The 20377-nt window shown below is 35.0% G+C and overlaps 1 protein-coding gene across 4 annotated transcripts in view; it reads left to right on the top strand.

Moving 5' to 3' along the window:
* ATF7IP (activating transcription factor 7 interacting protein) overlaps positions 1-20377 on the top strand; it is a 126465-nt gene that overhangs the window by 14596 nt on the left and 91492 nt on the right. The window contains exon 1 of one of the 4 annotated variants that reach the window (XM_067008758.1): positions 4855-4951. The exons of 2 other annotated variants lie outside the window; for them this stretch is intronic. In XM_067008758.1, the coding sequence (XP_066864859.1) occupies positions 4935-4951 (17 nt within the window). In that variant the 5' untranslated portion in view covers positions 4855-4934. Of the gene's footprint in view, positions 1-4854; positions 4952-15704; positions 15762-20377 lie in introns of those variants that run through there. One more of the 4 variants, XM_067008760.1, reaches the window with a different exon arrangement.

Below are 20377 nucleotides of genomic sequence, written 5' to 3' on the forward strand. Positions count from 1 at the left end.
TGGCCATGGCTCACGGGCCCAGCCACTCCGCGGCACGTGGGATCCCCCCGGACCGGGGCACGAACCCGCGTCCCCTGCATCGGCAGGCGGACTCTCAACCACTGCGCCACCAGGGAAGCCCTGCTACTCTCATTTTTAACTGTGGATATTGTTTTCAGACCTCTGCTAGGATTGGGGAGAGCAGGCATTCAGTGGAATGTGATGAGGGACATCTAGGGTATCTTACTGCTTCACCAACAGCTTTCACTAGTATTCTCTTTTTTAGTCATACCATCCTACTATTTGCTCCCTTCACCCCAATTTCCAAAGTGCTTAGTTCTTCTAGTTTCTATGTCTTTTGAAATTTCTGCCATGTAAATCAAATTGGTTCTTAATTTATCCCCAATGCAGCTTAGAATATAGTGATTTGGGAACTGCTGACTTAGTTACTAGTGATTCTGCTTATTTTCCAGCTCCCAAAATCATGTAGCTATTGTCCCTTTTACTTTTCTCTTTGTTCTTGAGGATTTATGCCTTCAAAAAATAACTCCAGGGCTTCCCTGGTGGCACAGCGGTTGAGAGTCCGCCTGCCGATGCAGGGAACGCGGGTTCGTGCCCCGGTCCGGGAGGATCCCACGTGCCTCGGAGCGGCTAGGCCCGTGAGCCATGGCTGCTGAGCCTGCGCATCCGGAGCCTGTGCTCCGCAACGGGAGAGGCCACAACAGTGAGAGGCTTGCGTACCGAAAAAAAAAAAAAAAAAAAACTCCACTGTAGTTTTAGTGGGATTTGAGGGAGTGAAGTTAGGTGTTTTTGGTTTATCATCTTAGTAGCCTTCTAATGTTCCTTTTCTCTTTTAATATATATATATAAAATATTGATAATAACTTGTGTAATTAAAGTGTATTAACTAGATTAATGAAAAGTGTATTTACTTTCTATGAAATACACTGAAACCATTTATTTAGGTTCCATGGAATTTTCAATATTTTGCATGTGCAAAGTTTGTTTTTCTCTTTAAAAAAAAAAAATATATATATATATATTTTTTTTGCTGTACGCGGGCCTCTTACTGTTGTGGCCTCTCCCATTGCGGAGCATAGGCTCCAGACGCGCAGGCTCAGAGGCCATGGCTCACGGGCCCAGCCGCTCCATGGCATGTGGGATCTTCCCGGACCGGGGCACAAACCCATATCCCCTGCACGGCGTCTCAACCACTGTGCCACCAGGGAAGTCCCCCCCAAAAAAATAATAAATTTATTTATTTATTTATTTTTGGCTGCGTTGGGTCTTCATTGCTGAGCGCAGGCTTTCTCAAGTTGTGCCGAATGGGGGCTACTCTTTGTTGTGTGCAGGCTTCTCACTGTGGTGGTTTCTCTCCTTGTGGAGCGTGGGCTCTAGGGCACGTGGACTTCAGTAGTTGTGGCTCGCAGGCTCTAGAGCACAGGCTCAGTAGTTGTGGTGCACAGCCTTAGTTGCTCTGCAGCATGTGGGATCTTCCTGGACCAGGGTTCGAACCCATGTCCCCTGCATTGGCAGGCAGATTCTTAACCACTGCGCCACCAGGGAAGCCCCAGAGTTTTCTAATAGTGTGATATATGATATATAAAAAGTGTAGTAGTTGACTAAACTTAATTCTCCTATAGTTCTTTTTCATTACTACTTGTGTGACCCCTGGCAAATGATTACATTCTCTGGTCTTGAAAAATTTGAGATTATAGCACTATTATTTTACATGGTCATTGTAAGAGTGAAATGAAAAAATTATGAAAGGGCTAGTTTTATTTAGGAAGAGGTAAAACATTGAGTAATCATGGAGATGTTTACCTTACATTAGAAATGCCTTCCAAATGTGTTTGCTTTCACAAATAAGCAATGATTGGGTTTATTGACTAACCCTTCCAAAAACAAATTTCTTGTAATCTATGACATTATATAATCAAGCTGTACTCTTTCTTAGTAATGTTAAAAACTTTTAAAAGTAAATAATATATTTATTTCTATAATTTTTATACACTTTTTTCAGACTTTATTCTAACACATATTAGCTCCTATGTAGTGCCTCTAAAAACACTTTAAAAACTGAAAAGTGCCCTGCAAAAGGTATTTTTTTCCACCTTGGGTTTTGAAGTACAGAGCTGTTTAGGTCAAGACTAAAAACTTAGCTGACTTCTTCTTCTTCCTGGAAAGTAATAAGAGTTGAGATCCTAAAAATGAAGGTTCCTAAGGGTGTAGAATTTTTGGAGATTTTTGTGGTAGAAATGAAAACACAGGGAATTACTTTCAACTCATTGTCTATTGAGCAAATAAATACTATTTCACACTATGAAAGTGAGTGGAAAGTGAATTAAGTTGTTTCTGTCCTTTAAGAACTCATATATAAAGATATAAATAATGAAATATGCTAAGTATAATGATGGTATATATAAAAGACCTTGAGAGAGCAATTACACCTGGTTTGGGGGTTGGGCATAGTAAGGGGAAAGGAGAGCAAGGAAGGGATTGTCAGTGATAAGATAATTTAGGTTGAATCATGAATAGGGTTTATTGGGTGAACCAGGATAATCTCTTTGGGATAAAGAGTGAATGAAACATTGGCAGTGACACCAGGTACCTGAATAACAGCCTAACCGCTATTCTTTCCTAAGTTGTTTCCGTAATGCACAGAAACAGAACCAGTGTGGGAAGGGACTGACAAAGCTCCAGTGGGCTTGGCCTGAGTGTAGTCTAGGATGTATTTTAGCTATTAGCACTTTCCTGAAGTTATTTAATTTCCGAGCATGTTTCCTCAATCACGAATTAGAGATAAAACCTATCTTGTAGGGTTAATGTGAGAATTAGTTTAAACAATATATATAAAAACTTATATGAAGGCTTGATTTATATTAATGGACTTCCCTACTCCTTTGTCTTCTAAAGCCCCTTGTATGAAATAGGCAGTCATTATATTGATTTGACTTACGTGCCTTGGGATAATAGAGAGGATATAGTAAATTAGTAGTAAAATGATTGTAGTGGCTGAAGGAGGATTGGTATAAGGAGGGAACTTAGATTATGTCTCTTATTTTGAAGTCTAAATTGGGTGAAAAGGTAGATCTTTAAGCCAATAGCCAGCATCTTAGCTTGCCCGGGAAAGCTTAGCCTGAGAAAAAAGTATTTAGTATTTACATTGGAAGGTGACTGGCGAGACGGGGGAGGCTGAGGGGGGTGTGGGGAGCACCGCACGTTTGAAGGTATATTACATAATTTAAACCTTTGTGGAACAGGCTTCCGAAAGAATCTGCTTCTTGAATATCTGCTGCTCATCATCAGGCAGCTCTAAATGTTTCGGCTGTCTTTCCGTTAACCTTAGCCACATTCTAGTGCTCCAGTAATGTCTATCCTGTTCGAATCTTTCCCAGTTTACCTCTTGCTTTTAACAAATAGATTTGAGCCACCCTCAAAGAATCCATTATATTTTTGAAGAATTAATGTGGCTTAGGTCAACTATAAACTTTTTTTTTCCTCATACAGTACTTAAAGCAGTTTACGTTATCTGGTTTACCTCAGGGAGAATAAATAAGGACTTTTTAAAAGCTGAGTATTTTTTTTAACTTTTATTATGGAAAAATTTCAAATATATACAGAAATAGAATGAAATAGTGCGCTCCATGTGCCCGTCACTCAGCTTGAACAATCATCAGTTTATGGGGCCAATCTCCTTTTTGCTATACCCCTACCACCCCCTTACACCCTTAACGTGTTTTAATAAATACCTACATCTAGTGGTGGATAGAGACAAAATAGCACAAGGCAGCTAAATTTTAGGATGGTAAACCAAGTAAGACAAAAGGAAAAGATGGATTTTCCTAGCTGATGTGCGCTATCAAGCAAACAGGTTCTTGCTGTGCTTTTTGTTCTTCTCTTGATGGTTGGTTACTGTTAAAACAAATTTGTTTTCTTAATACACCCATTTTCAGACTGCATTTTACGCTTTTGTTCTTCCTATTTGTTTTTTCCCCCGTGGGTGTCTACATTCTTTATTTTATTTGCTTTTCACCCATGTCAGAATGTTGGGAGGTCTGAGCCATGGCATGAAATTTAATTTGCCCTGGGACCAACTACTCACCTGGAGATGTCTTTGTGACCATCTGGACTACAGAAGAGAAGAAATTGTTTTTATCTTTATGGCAGATTACTCAAAATAAGCTTTGTTGCCACTGTAACTCTAATGTCTTTAGTCCTCCCCAGCAGTTATTTAAAATTATTGTCAAGATTCAATAATTTGATTGCAAGCTTTAACCATTCGGCTAGATTTGAGCACTTTGGCGCTTAGAGTCTGTGGGAAAAACCTTTAACTAGCCTTCTATAAATGGAAATTGATTATCAGGATTTAAACAACTTAACTTTCTAGAAATTATAAAAATTGGCACTCTTTTCATGTAAAAAGTACTATAAAAGAGTAAAAAAAAAAAAAAAAAAAAAGGACCTTGAGCATAGTTTGACATTTTTTTTTTTTTTCTGGACTGAAATGGAGGCTTTCTTTCAAGCAAATTCCCTGATGTTTGCTGTGTGTGATTTGGCTCTATCTCTGTAACTGCTAATATGTGGCATGGACTTCAAGCTGTCTGGGATCAGGATGTGCCCAAACTCTGTATTGCAAGTCGGAATTCACAGGCATTATGTTACAAAACTGGCTTGCTGCCTTCTCTGTTTGCTGTGTTGTGAGTAGCTGCATTGTTTGTTGCAGTATATGCATTAGCTGTTGTCAGTGTTCAGTTTCCTGCAGGCTGACAAAGTGGGAGGGGCTTTGTTTGATACATAGCTGAGTTTCCACTGTGTGAGTTCTTGAGTGCACACTGGAGCCATCTTAATTACACTTTAGTGCAACTGAGACAGTGCAGCTGTCTCAAAATGGCTGCTACCCTAGTCTTTGTAGCTGCTTAGGCAGCCACTATGCCACTGAGGAGATTTGTCACATGCATCAGGACCAGAGGTAAGAACCACATTACTCTTTATCTCTGAACATTTTAATTAAAAAACATTTGAATTTTACTAAGTTTATATAGGAAGGCGAACTTAGAGCTTGCTTGCTAAGAAGTTGAAATGTTTGCTGATAGAACATTGAAGCCTCTGTTATGGAAACAGTACATAGGATGGTGAGGTCAAAGGTTAAATTCCTGTAATTTCTCACCGTCTTATGTTCTGACATTGCCAGAACAATTGATCACCACAGTAGTGCTTTTCTGGCCCTGATTAACTTAATGTTCCTTTTACGTTGGATATTTTAGTTTGCTTGATATTTATTTGTAGAAATTAAAAACAATATATTATCTCAGTAGATTTTTTTAAAAAGAAGCCATAAGTAAGCCGTGTTTTGCATGAAGATTGTGATTTTTCTGGGTTTGTGTGTGTGTGTGTGTGTGTGTGTGTGTGTTTTGGAGGTATTGTTTGGTAGCTTTTTGGGAAGAATGTTAATTCTCTGGATGTAAATCACAGTTATAAAAATAAACAAATTTTTAACACTATTAGATTGTTTTTTTTTTTTTTTTACTATGGGTTTCAATTCTTTCTCATTATGCTGCCTCCTCCCAGCCATCTAATTCTTTCACATTTTTGATGGGGCTAACTTTTCATCCTATTTTTTGCTTAAATTGGCATTCAGATTCAGATTTTGAATTTAGAAATAGTTCACATCTTCTAGGTCTGGATACCCTTTTTCTTTGTATCTAATGTATGCTTATACAACAGGGCTGAAGTAAATCTCAGTTTTTGAGTTAAGTGATATTAACTGTTGATGTCCACCTTATCTTAGTTAAAATCTGTGATATATTTAAAAGTAATGACTCAATAATTTTGTAAATTTAGTTTCAAAATTTTCAAAAAGCTTTCTTAACATTGTTCTGAAGTATCAATAGGAAAGTTTATTGAGATATTGTAAGTCCATAGTGGCCCAGAAAGTAGAATGAAATTCTTATTCGTGTATTATTTCAGATAGCAGAACAGTTAGTTATAATTAAAGCACTGATGTTTGAATCGCAGTACTTAATAACATTTTTTCTAAATGGTATTGTGCATTCCTCTAGCTTTGTCAATAGAGTATTTTGAATATATCCCTGACTAATATGACATAGAACAGTACGTTTTGATCTTTCCAAATACAGAAACTTTTAAAAGACAGCAACTTTTTGCACCTTAAATTCTTATGAAGGACCCCAGTATATTAAAGGGATATATGTATGGTATTTTATTATTGTGTAATTATTTTATAATGTAAATTTATAACATTTACTTATTAATTTTCTTAATAAAATGAGAACAATTAGGCTGTTATGGTGAAAATAAAGGTTTGAAACCAGATCATGTATGACAATTTTGATCTTATTATTAGTGTCAGGATCTAGGTCACTTTATTGTAGACATCCAGGCGCTAAGGGACTATGGAATTTAGTTTGAGAAGTATTCTAGAACATATATTCTTCATGTTCTTTTTTGACTTACAAATTTTCATGAAGGTAGTATATAAGTTCTATATTTACATGATTTAACAGTTTAAATTGCTGACTTGCCCCGAAATTGTGTTTTTACTTGTTCTTATTTTAATTTTTTTTTAGCAACATTATTGTTTTTCCTAACTTAATCAGTATTTATTTGTTCGGTGGCCTAAAATGTTTTTGGAATAATTAGCTCAGTTTTATCAACAGCTGTAGTATGCTTATTTTACTTCCTTTAACTTATTACTTTGTAACATTGTTAGGACTGTTTTGTGTGATATAATGGATTCTCATAATCTGAACATTTCTTTATGTAAATGTATATAGGAGCTTGCTCCTGAAAGGGAAAAAGAAAACAAATCCAATATGCATAACAAATCCAATATGCATGACAAATCCAATATATGTGAGAGGTTCTATCCATCCTGCATTTCACTTCAGTAAGGTTGTGCCCTAGAGTGAGTATGACATAGGAAAGTGAATGTGCTGTGACTCTAATCACTCTTTTTTTTTTTGCCTCTCATAGTATGAACAGCTCACTGGATTTCAAAAATTGCATATCATGTAAACCAGCTACTTGGTTTGATATTCTTTATTGCTGGAGAGAAACTGGCCAGGTTGAAATTATTGATCAATTTATGTTAACCTTCAGAGTAGGACCTCAGGGAAATTTTAATGATCCATTTTTCTTGCCTTCTATTGTGGACTGTAATATTCACATCCACCCTCCCCTCCACAAGATGAATCCACTGATTATTACTTATACATGGGGAAACACCAACACTCTGTGGTTACTCAGGATGTTATTGCTAATTCTTTCAGTGCCATGTTGCATTTTTGCAACTATAAACATAAACTAGACCTCACTGGGATTATTACTTTTGGGGTTGGTGACAGTTTTCAAATTTTCTATGCTGAATTCCAGGCTAGCTATTACGCTGAATAATTGAGGGCATAATAACTCTGGGTGCTGGGTAATTGAGGTGTTATGTTATTATTTTGTCACTTCTTGTCCTCCCCATTTGTTTACCCTTTTTCACAAGCCATTTCACTAGCATAAACCTTTAAGAGAAATGTTGAGGTAGTAGAAAGAACACTGACCAAGAGTTCAAATCAAATTTTGAATTCTATTTTTGCTACCCTTTTCGTATATTGGCCAACTCATTCCATTTTCTGACTCTCATTTCCTTATGTACAAAATGGAGGAAAAAAATCCTATCTCTTTGGCAGGGATATGTTGAAGATTAGTTTATATATTGTTTCTGAATAGTACCAGGAAATACTCTACAAATATCTGGCATGCTAATTTTCCAGTAGTATTTGAATGCTCTTCAGTTTCTTTGCTTCTCAGATGTCATATACTTTATCAAATGTGATTGGATCAGGGAATGTGGTATGTTTAGAAAGAATGGGAAATTTCTCATAGAGCTCATGCTCAGAAGCAAGAAGTAGCAAGAAGCAGAACTCATGCTTAGAAGCAAGAAGTAATTACCAAGCATCCACTTGGTAATTGATATATTCATGTTTGCACTCCTGGGTTCTACTCTGTTAAATAAATTAGCCATCCTTTGCTGTATGTGGGTAGTGGCACATGTGTTTATTAAGTAAAGCCAATATAGAATGTTGTCATTACAGAATCAGAGTAGGAGAAATGTTTCAGTTCTAGCCTGGCTGAGTAGTACAAATATGCAGTGAGAAAATAACTTCTCTAAAGAGATGATGTGAATTCAGGGCCTAGAGTTTTATATGTTTCAGTACAAATGAGAATCTTTACAGTATAGTTCTCTTTCAGTGGCCACAAACTGGCAGCCAGCAGACTTCTTTGGTCCTTTAACCACTGCCGTATTTCTCTAGTTAACATTTAAAGTCGTCAGATTTTACACAAAAATCTGCATGTCTCATTTTTTAGAAAATAGAATATTGGGCAGTGCTAGAAATGTATTTTTCCTTGAGAAAAATAACCTACAGTTGAGTAGCTACTGTCTCCTTCAGGTAGGGCCTACTCCACACAGCTGGTCCTCTTCATTGATTCACTTTACCTTCTGGGCCCCTGAGAGCTGTTCCTTTTAAATCCCTATCCTACTTACTTGACAGATTGTTGGCAACCTTAAATATCTAAAATACAGCTTCTCATCCAGAAGAAAGTAAACATAAGTAAAATCTAACCTACTTCACTTGGTAGGAGAGATAGCATATGTAAAGTCAGCTTACTCTTTAGAAAATATGGCACATTGCTAACGTTTTTCTTGTCCTGATTTTTATATTAGAGTACCATTGGTGGCTGATTGAAGGAGATGCAGTGAATAGGAAAAACTGACAATTGGTTGAAAGTGAGGCTATTAAAAAAATACAAACTAGAAACATACAAGTTCCTTGAGGTCTTTTAATGTGATAAATTCTCTTTTCTTTACATGTTATCACTATTAAAGACATCACTATTTATTGACTTGATGTTCTTAATGATGATATTGAATAAAAAAATGTTAAATTATATTCAAGATGTGCAGTTTCCTGAACAGGTAAATGAAATGAACTTTATAAAAGATTTTTGCCTAACTTGATTGAGCTAAGAAATTTTAGCACTTAAAATGAGTAAGTTCCTAAAAGAAAGTGTTCTTAAACTGCACTAGACTAGATAATTTCAGAGGCTGTTATTTTTGTTAAAATTTCACTTCTGTTTACAAAACATTGACCATCTCAACTATGTGAAGACTGACTACCTTGATGACCCGTGAAACGCTGGCGGTGTATAATAATGATCTGATTTAAATTTGAATTCCACATTTTCCAGAGTAAAAGCCAGCTTCTTAGCATTCATGTAAATACCATGACATAGGTAACGCTAGGGAAGTGCTAAAAGAAATTTACTCATTTTTGGAAAATGGCTTTCAAATTAGAGAGAAAACTTTAGCGAAAATTGAAAAACCAGTTAACTTGCACAGGAAACACTGATGGGCTCCCCTGTTTTCCACTTCTTACACTCCTGAAAGAGAAAGTGATTTGGGAGAATGCTTAAAGTTTATTCAAAGAAGGGATTTTTAATAAATTGCTCAGGTTAGAACTTTCACTAAGTGTTTTCATTAGTAATTTGTAACAGTCTGTTATTGGACATTAATGTGTGAATATGGAAATGATGAAAATAGTGCTTATCGACTCAATGAATCTTAGAGTTTAATGAAGGAGAGAGTTTAACACCAGAGAAAAGAGTTGCTTCTGCGTCTGCCTGAGGGCTTCTACCTTCCCTGCTGAAGTAAACCAGGCACTGCTGCCCAGTGGAATCATCTGACTGGTGTTTTCTTTTGCTGACATACAAGTATCATGGCATGCAAAGTGGAAAATATTAGTATAGAAGTCAGGAAATGATAGTTCTGGTGCTGCTAGTGAGTAGTTGGATAGTTTGGATATATTATTTAAGCTCTTAATGCCATTTTGTGACCATTAAACAAGGGAGGTGGTTGGACTACAGGGAAGAACACGAACTTTGGAGTCAAGGTGAATTCATGTTCTTCCACTCACTAGTTAGAAGTTGATATGAAAAGTGTATAATAGTGCTCAAAGTACAATGGCTATTTATAGTAAGTGCTCAATAGGTCTTATGCATTATTTTTTATGGGATGAGGCTAGTTGCTTATTTTCAGAACTTTAGTTTTCTTATCTTTAAAATGGGGATAAAGTACCATACAGAGTTGATACTGGGATTTAAATGGGCATAACAAAGTACCTTGTGTATGTGTGATACAAATTGTGTGAGTAAGATTGGTTATTTTTTCCTCACAAGGTTTACTCCAGCACAGATTTTGTTTTCTCTGTTTCTTTTTTCAATCATTATGAAATTGGGGGGGAAATCTGGGGTACTGGATACATTAGAAAAGGATCTTTAGGGAGAGGGGATTGTTAGGGACCTGGCTACAGTAAAAATGCCCGAGAGCAAGGTGTTTAAATCTCAGACTGAAGACTTTAAAGAACCTAAAGGGGACAAAACAAGATTTCTTATTTGTGCCAGGGCAGCATGATAGAGTGAGAACAAAAATGGACTGTGAATTGATCAATTGATTCAACAAATTTAACAAATATTTATTATGCCCCTGTTATTTGCCAGGCACTGTTTTGATGGCAGGTACACAATATCCCTTGCCCTCAAGGAGTTTACATTGGGGCAGGGAAAAAAGGAAGAGAGAAGTAAATATGAGATGCTTAAAATGCTGAGAGATTGAGAATGCCAGGGGTAGGAAGGGGTAAGTAGTGCCTAGGTGAGCCCTACTCAGAATGTGTTCTGTGGATCAGTTCAAGGTCAGTTCTCATCAGTTCATCTGTTCCTTGTTCTCCATTAGATAACTGAAATTAAGTGTCTAGAAAAAAAAAAGTGTCTAGAAATTTTATATCTATCTAATAAAATAATTTTATATCAGTTAGATCAAATAAGAAAAAGGCTTAATTTATATGCCTTTTTCTCCCAAATAATTCATTTTCATTGTATTACAAGAATATTGGTATGTAATGGATTGGAAATAAAACATTGGGTCTTTACCATTGTTAGTTTGAGAAACACTCAGCTAGATTGGTAACTTCCATTGTTGGCACTTAAGCAGGCTGTAGAGAATTTGAGCTTCTTATGATTAATTCATTGTGAGGGGATTGTTTAACTTATTTGGCTTTCAAAAACAGTATCTAAATACTTGTTATTAACATTATATTTTCTGATGGACTAAAGGATTTTAGGTCCTTTGATTTTAAAGTACTTTTATTCAAATAGTTGGATGTATAAAGTAGAAAGAGAGAAGGAGGAAGCAAAATTAAAAATGGAAGGAATACAATACTTAGATGATTTCCAACCCTGAGATTTTATGATCAATTGTTGTTTTGGTATAAGACCTTTCCTCCCACAAAGTGTTGCTTATACAGGGTCTACTATATGAAGTTATAACATCTTATTATGCATTTGTCCCTGTCCCTTCATCTGCTGCTGGTGGGGCACAGATCCCAAGAAGAGAGTATAGTTGTTTGAGGAAATCTACTACTGCTTATCAAAGATAATGTGGGTAACATTTAGGATTATCCACATATTAGAAGTCTACCAATTCCTGTTGATATGTAACTTTATCATTCCCCTATTTAGGGCCTTATTATCCTTATTGTGTAATAGGGATAATTTAAGACCTATGTTTTAAGACAGCTGAAAATAAGATTTAAAAATAAGGAACATATTTTGGATAACCCCTAGTTAGCGTATTAAATACTTTTCATTTTATTACCATTTTAGATGTGGCACTAAACTAGTATTGCGTTTATTATTTGAAAATGAAATTTAATATATTTAAACTCAATAAAGTAGTGGAAAAATAGAAGTGGAGGTATAGAACTATTTATTAGTAGGTCATAAAGTAACTATAAAAAAATTTTAAACAGAAGACTTTCATAGATAATGATTCAACTCTTGCCCAGTCAGATCTGGCCAATTAAAACAATCCACAAATGATTTAGGTTCAAAAAAGAATATGCCACACAAAATATGTTCTTGTGTAGATATTTGTAATATAACGTGCCTGAGTTTTGATATTCAGTGCATGCTTTAGTAGTATTAACTAGTGGTAAATATGTTGAATTATTTAAGCATCACAACAGTGATACCTGAAGATGTATTGTCTAGTTATATTTGGTGAAACATAAAGGAATTTGGTTCTAAGAACACATCTATTTAATGATCATTTACTATTTAAGTGATTAGTTAAATTTGAAAGGCAGCTGTAGAGTAGAATGAGGACAGCTTTTAGCTAATATGAATTATAGTTTATATTTTTAATGATTGTTAAAAATAGCGGTCGTTGGATTTATGTAATTATATTGGCCCATGCCACAAATAAACTAAGGCTTTTGAATATCTCTGGGGGTTAAAAATATTTTTGGTGGGGTGGAGGTGGGTTTCAGTTATATAAGAACTACAAGTTGAGTTTTTCTTATTACCTGGATTTTAATCATATTAGTAAATAGATAACTAGATATATTCTAGAACCAGTCAGTGCCTGTTGGGGAACGAATGGGGGAGGGTTTACTCAGCAGTATTCTTCTTTAGTTTGGTCATGAAATGAGGACTGCTTTATGTAAATTGTTCTTTCTGGCGCCAGCTAGCTGTAACTGCAGTCTGGCTGTACTAGGGCAGCAAATAATATGTGTCATGGATTTTCTGTATGGAATGTATAAGAATGCAGCCTTTTGGACTGAAAGAACAGAGTTGATGCATTAGAATAGGAATACTGAGACCTGAACAATTGCCAGTGAATATGTGGAATAGTAAGAAGCTATAAGCCTTTTAAATTTCTATTCTGCTTTTATAGATTCATGCCTATTGATACTATTGGGTAATATGTGGGAGGTACCTAACTGCACACAGTTGCTGCAGACCTAATAGTTGGCAGCATAGAAAGCCATACAAAAGAATTCTGATTCTAGGCATCTTCACTTGCAACAGTCCTTTGGAAGATGTATGTTGAGTGTTCTGTGAGCTTCATTGACACGCTGTCTGATGTCTTCTGGCTTTTGTGGCTGATGGGATGTTTGCTGCACAAACTACACAACAGATGTGAACCATTGTTTGAAAGGAATTTTAATATGTAGCCAATCTACTGTATTCCTATTATTATTATTTTTTTAATGAATATGTACCAAACGAGGAATTCAGGCTCAAAAAGGCTGATCTAGAAATCTGCGTTAGCTTTTAATGCTTATACAGATGAACTGAGTAGCAGTGGTTAACAGAAGAGGAAGTCTTTTTCACAGTATCAAGCTGCCCACAGGTAAGAGATTCAGGTCCTTTTTCTGTGATAACCCTTTTGCCTCCCCTCCCTCCTCAGGCCTTACATCTGTCTCTCACCTTTGGGAAGTTTTTCTTTGTTTGTTTTAGTTTTAGTAATACCAGGATTACTAGATTGTTTAATGTTAATTTTTAGGAGATTCTGAATGTCATATTTGGATTTGATTTTTAAAAAAATATTATTTTCACCTTCTCTAATTTTCCTCAGGTTGGAATTGAAATTAACAGTGGGTGTCATATGTAAATACTACTCATGCATACAATATATTCACATTACATAGAAATCAGTTTTAGGTCTCTCTTCATTATAGTCCTAGTACTGTGTTCTCCATTGTAGTGACACCAACTGGTACATACGGAGCGATGACATTTTGTAACCTTACTAAACTATAAAGTTTTAGTTTAAATGTACCCATTTGACTTCTTCAAAATCAGAATGCTTATGTTTTTACAAGGGGCTCATTGGCATACATTAGATAATGTGTGTATATATATATATATATATATATATATATATATATATATATATATATATATAAAACATGGTCAAGTTTTCCCTACCACCCTCATCGTTTCAATTTCCACATATTTAAATGTATCACCATTTTATGAAGTGAATTTAAGAATTTAAAACTAACATGAGTATATTAATTAGAAATTCTATTGAATCTAATATTTTATTTCTTAAGGTAGGTGAAATGTACACAGGCATTTGTTATATTATTCTTTTTTTGTATGTCTGAAAAATTGCATACAAAAAAATCTCATTGAAATAAAAATAAAGAACTATATAAAATAAAGAATATATAATCATTACAGTAAAGATATGAAGATTTATGTTTATAAAGAAATGCATACTGATATCAGTATGGCCAATGATAAAATATATTACTGATTTATCTAATAATAATTTTAGGGGGATGAGAGTGGGGAGGTGAGGAAGTTGGATGAAGTGAAGAGTGGTAGTTTATTTTTTTTTATTTTTTATTTTTTTATTTTTTTTAAGAGTGGTAGTTTAGAGGCTACCACTCTAGTGGTAGTTTAGAGAGGCTAGTTTAGAGAAGTGGAGGAAGTGAATTAGATTAGGCAGTTCTCTGCCTTTGCCTTCTTTGGGAGTTAAATAGCAGGTTCTTTCTGCAAACTGAAAGTGTTACTTTTGGGTGGGACTTCAGTTCTCTAGATTCTGAAAGGTAGCTGTCATTTGTTACTACTGTGTAGTTGAGTACTTAAAAAAAACTAGAGGCCAGCTGTGATAGAAGGCACACTCATGTTTCAGGGGCATGAACTACTTCCTGTTGCCTTTTGACAATATTGCTTGGGATTTTAAAAATGATTTTTTTAATGTATTGTTGAAGTATAAAAATGTATGTTTGTGGGTGTATTTCCTCTAAGTAAACAAATTCACTAGGATTGGAGAAATGCTGATAGTAGAAATATATCAATTTTGATTAATGTGCCTGAGGTTGGATGGAAGAATGAGGTTGGTGTGTTCTCCTGGTGTGGAGAGCATGGTTGGGTAATATTTTCAGACTTTCTTGAGCCATTGTTTGGGAGAATATTGGTCTGGGAAGACGGTGGAAATAGACTGACTGGTTTATATATATAGGTAAAGAGGCAAGGAGTTGTTAGACCAAAAAACAGAGGAATTTATTGATTGGTATTAGAGTTGGGGGTCATGGAAGAGAAAGATGATGGAAAGTAGGACAGGGGAGTATTCTGTCTATAGAGAAATAAACCTAAAAGGAAGCAGGTAAGACAAAAAAATAAAGGCCATGAGCATAAAGATGTGTAATCTTTGAGACTGCTGAGGTTGAGTGTGCGTGATCCAAAAATCTGGGGGATAAAATTTCAATTTTTCATTTTTGTGCTCCTCTTAGGCAACCAACATTTATTTAGCAAGCAGTGTAGACTTATGAAATCTTCAAAGTGAAATGGACCTAACTGATCTAGTAGTTCTAACATCACACTTTGCATGGGAGTCTACTGTTTGGTATTTCTGACAGGTAATTATCTAGTTTCTGCATCAACCTTTCTAATGACAGAAGAGAGAGGCTCTAATTTCTCTTAAGGCAGTTCCTTCTTTTGTTGGACATCTGAAAAAATTAACGTTTGCAGATTTTGAGACAAAATTGGCTTTTCATTGTTTTGTTCCTGCCCTCTACCTTGTGTCTGTCTCTTTCTCTGTGTATCTCTCTTTTTTACATGACAGATCTGCACTATTTAAAGAAAGCCATTAAAATGCCCTTGCGTTTTCTAGGCTAAATATCCTCTGTTTTTCCAACGTTTCCTCATACACTACATTGTTCTAGGTCCTTCTTTAGCCTGGTTATCCTCTTGTTTATCCTGCTATTCTTAAAAGTCTCTCTTTATCTGTGATGCTCATAAGTAAATGTATTACTAAAAAATGTCCCTTTCCTCTGACTGTGTACTTCTGTTCTGCAGTTTAACTTTGCATTGACATTTTTGGCAGCCACCTCCCACTGTTGAATTTTACTGAGTTTGCGGTAAGTTAAAATCCCTCAGTCTTTTTCATGTATTCCATTGATAACATTTAATATACTTAAATATTTGAACCAAGAGTATTACCTTATATTTGTAGTTATATTTTCTTCATGATTTAGTATTGTTTATTATGCTTTCTTTAGATTCTCCTTGCTATATTTTCCCCTTTTAGTAGTCTTTTCAAAGAACTGGCTTCTGGTTTCATTGATTGCTTGCTGTTTTATTGAGTTTCCCGTGATAATTTTCCATTTTTATTGTAATTACTTGCTTTGGGTTTATAACTTTTACTAGCATTTTTGAGTTTGTGCTTTTTTATTAATACATACATTTAAGGTTTTCTCCAGAGTATCATTTTAGTTGAATTCCCTGGGTTGTATTTTGTTAATACTTTGTCATTTTTATTATTTTTACCACTGATTCCCTCCTTAATCCAAAGTTGTTTTGTTTTTCTTCTTTTTTTTTTTTTAAATTTATAAGGAGATAACTTTCCCTCTCATTTGATTATTGTTTATCTAAATGTATTGTGTTATGGCCAGAAAATGTGGCCTTGTGGGAATTTTTTTTGGGGGGTGGTCTTGGAATTTATGATTTCCTTGTCACCACATGCACAGTCAATATTAATGTATGTTGGTTTTGTTCATAAAAATTTCGTATTCTGGATATTTTGGATATACAATTCTATGTATTTTTCTATTTTTCTAGCATGTTAATTGAGAAATGCATTTTTTTATATTACTTTTGTTTTTATCTGTAGATTTTAGGAAAAGGTGTGTCTGTGGATTTATTAGTCTTTTCCTGAATTTTAAAAAACGTGTTTTTTCTTTATGTGATTTGAAGTGATATTATTTAGATACATCAAAGATAATGTTTCTAGTGGATTGTACCGTTTATTAATTAGAAATATTTTTTTGTCCCATTACTTGATTTTCAATTTGAATTTTTTTTTAATATGTTACATATAGGCTTTATATAAATACTTAACTTTTTTTTTTGTATTTTTAGTTAGCATTTGCCTCATGTATCCTTTTTCACCTCTTAGTTCTCAACCTTTTGTGCTATTTTAACGTATGTCTCTTTTTTATAGCACATATTTGATGATATTTATATTTCACCCAGTTTGAAACCTAAGTTATTTTTAGATGATAGGTTTTTAAAAAATTTTTGTGCCGTATTCCACAATCTCTAAGTCCATTAACTCCCATTTTGTAATTATCTTGGATTTTGATTCCAGAATATTTGTTTTAAAGATGGTGGGTCTTCAGTTATTTCAGTCTGCCCATGAGTTTTACTTGTTTTATGGAGCATTGCTGTTTCCCTCATCTGAGTTTCTTCCTAGGGCCTTTTGCCATCTTGTGTCTGTAGTATATCCTTATATAATTATGTTAGCAATAATCTGTTTCCTTAGTCTTTGCTCAGAAGTAATACCTTTAGTTTTTCTATCCTTGTTGATTTTCTGGCAATAGGATTCTAGGCTAAAAATAACTTTTCCCCTGGACTTTGAGGATATTGTTGTTTATTTTAGCATTCAGTATTGCTGATGACAAGTCTGATGTCAGTTTAATTCTCATTCCTTTGTAGTTAAAAATGATAAAAAAAAAAAATCTATTAGTATTTACTCATATTGGTTTTCTGAAATCTTAACACAGTATGTCTAAGTGTTAAAAACTTTTTTTTCCTTATTTTAATTTAGTCTGTTTTGGTAATTAGTAGGCCTTTTCTATGGAGAACTTTTTTTTGGGGGGGGGGGTCTGTGAATTTTTTTCTTATCTTCTTTTTTTCTCAGTTCTTTTTTTCTATAACTCCTCTTTGGTGAAATTTGTTGCTTCTGGGTGTATCCCCTATGCCTCCTTTCTTTCTGTTTTTCCTCTGTATAATCCCTACCCTCCCCCCCCCACCCCGAATTTTTAATTGATTGTACTCATTTTTGTGTTTGAGTTTTCCTATTTTATGTTGGGTAGATGCTGACCCAAGTAATTGTGAAGGAGGTGGTACTTGCTTCTCATGGCATATGCTGGGAATTTGTGTTTTGAATGGTAGCCTTCCTTCCCTGTCTCTTCTGGAGCATAGTGTTTGTGTGGGTCACTACCCTTTCCACATTCATAAATGTCACTGCTGCCCTGGTTTAGCATTAGCATGAAGGAGATTGGGGGAAGTGGAATGAGCTTAACTGTTAAGATAAAAATCACATGAATGTGTTTTCATTTTAAAATTGAAACTGATATAGCAAGTTTAAGTGAAAGTCTATATATTCTACTGTCTTCTCCCTAAGTGAACTGCTGTAACTAGTTTGGCATTTATCCTTCCAGACTTTGAAATATCACTTGAGATATTTCAGATTATATATTGAGATATATAAATATTTAGAAATATATTGTTTTGCATTTTAAAACATAATTGCATAAAAACTGGAAACACTTATTGACCACTTATATGTCTGAGAACTTTCTACTTACGTTCTCATTTAATCCCCATAACATTTTTATGAGGACAGGCATTATAATAGTCTCAATTTTGTAGATGAGGATACTGAGGCAAGGAGAGAATAAGTGTCTTGGACAGGTAACTTAACAAGGAAGTGATCATACCAGTATTCAAAGAGGTATGTCTGGCTTCAGTGTTTGTACTGTTAAGTACTGTGAATTCTTTAGCTGCTTGTACACTTAATATTCATGCCTTTAAAAGAAATCTACCACATTCTTTACTTTTCTTAGTGTTCTTTATTCTTTACTGTGGATGCTGAAGTGTTTTTTAACTATTAGTGATGGATGCTAAATTTGATTGTTTGCTAGTACAGTGCAACAGTAGGTATCCTGATACATTACCTTTTAAAAACATATTATTAGTGTATTTAAGATACATCTCAAAGTGTCTTTGGTGTGTCAAAGTGATGCACAGTTCCTGCTTATTTGCCCCTGAAAATAGTTAAGACAGTGAAATCTTCTACCAGCAGTGTATGATGCTACTCATTGCTGTACATTATTGCTAACAATAAGTAGTTGCCAATCTGATGTAAAAGAAAATGTATTTTCTCTTTGTTTTGTCTTTCCCTGATTATTTTGAAGTTGAACATTTTTTCTAACTTTTTTTAATGAGTTACTTTTTCTTTTTTTACTTTTCTTAATTTTTTTGTCCTTTTTATTCACTAATTAGATGTTCTTTTTTATTCTGGGAACTAATTCCGTATCACTATGTTTTGTTTTGTTTTGTTTTGTTTTAAACTGGGAGCAGCTCCTCTGCCGCTGCGCCTGCGCAGTGGGCCTACCTCCCAACCCCGGGCTGCGATCCCCGCTTATTCGGTGGCGCAGCCCAGAGCTGGCCACCTGCCACCTGCCAGCACGTGTGAGGCACCCTGACTGAGTGCAGTGTCCGGTGTGCATGGAAGATCTGAAGATCAGCAGATCAGCACTCACAGAAGACAGGGCGAGCAGAGGAGGGAAGGAAGGTCCAGCTGGGAAGGGCAGGAGTGCAACCCCGCCATGTTTTTAATCTTTCACGTATTTCTCAAAACGTGTGGTTATTTGTAGTACTTTTCTGTGCCTTTGATAGTTTTCTACATTGAGTCATATACCCGACATAGTTCTAATATTTCACATATTTTCATAGCTTTGTGAATCTTTTTCTTATATGTTAATGTTTCTAGATACCTTTTTTTCTTGCTATTCTGAATTAAATGTTTTCTTCTTTATATCTTTTTTGTTTGAGCTCTTACTGCTTTGGTCAGGATTTCTAGAACAATAAATGTGTGAATATAGTATTACACTTTTGTTTTTGTCTTTAGTGGAAATGCCTGTGGTATTTTACTACTAAATGTGAAGTTTCCTGTTGGTTTGAAGTAGCCACTATCAGCTAAAGGAGCAATCTTTATGTTCTTAATTTTCATTTTTATCAGTAAATGAGTCTTGAAACATTCAATGCCTTTTCAGGTTCTGTTGAAAAATGACAGTTAAACTTTAGGTTGTTAATACATTTCTGAATATGCTTAATTTTTTAATTATTAGAGGTGTTTAAAATGGAAAAACAGTGCAGTTTGGGGTAGAAAATTTCTCTTCATTTAGTATTTAACCAGGCCTACAGGGATAGAGTACTTTGATGAGAATGTATAGTTTTTTTGTCTCTGGGCCTTCAAGATCTAGCATAGGAAGTCTCAGTCATTTTCCTACAGACTGGGGCTATTCTTTGCAGAGTATATTATTGAGTCAGTTGTTATGCCATTAACAGTGACGTGGCTAATCACATGTCTTCTGTTCTCCAGTAGAATAGCTTCAGAGTCTTTATTCCAACATTTAAAAGATGATAAAAAATTTCCTAGAGAAATATAACAAATATTTGAAAATACCAAAATAAGGTCTTTGATTCTGAATTTGTGAACCCTTGAAAAGAACTTGGTGGCGTATTGCATTTATCATTGTATTTCTTTGGGCTTTTTAAAAAATCCCCCACCCCCTTTCTTTTCCCTTTCTTTCCTTTCTTCTTTTTTTAAATTCTGGAGGCTCTAGGTTCAGTTAAATATTTTAATGTGGCAGACAGCCAGATTTCCAGTAGCCCTGAACTCAGCATGTTACTGTTTCTTAGCAACTACTTGTGAAGTCTTGTGGATGTAACTAACTGAATTATAAAT

Source organism: Kogia breviceps, chromosome 12 (assembly GCF_026419965.1).
Source record: "Kogia breviceps isolate mKogBre1 chromosome 12, mKogBre1 haplotype 1, whole genome shotgun sequence".
Taxonomy (NCBI): Eukaryota; Metazoa; Chordata; class Mammalia; order Artiodactyla; family Physeteridae; genus Kogia; species Kogia breviceps.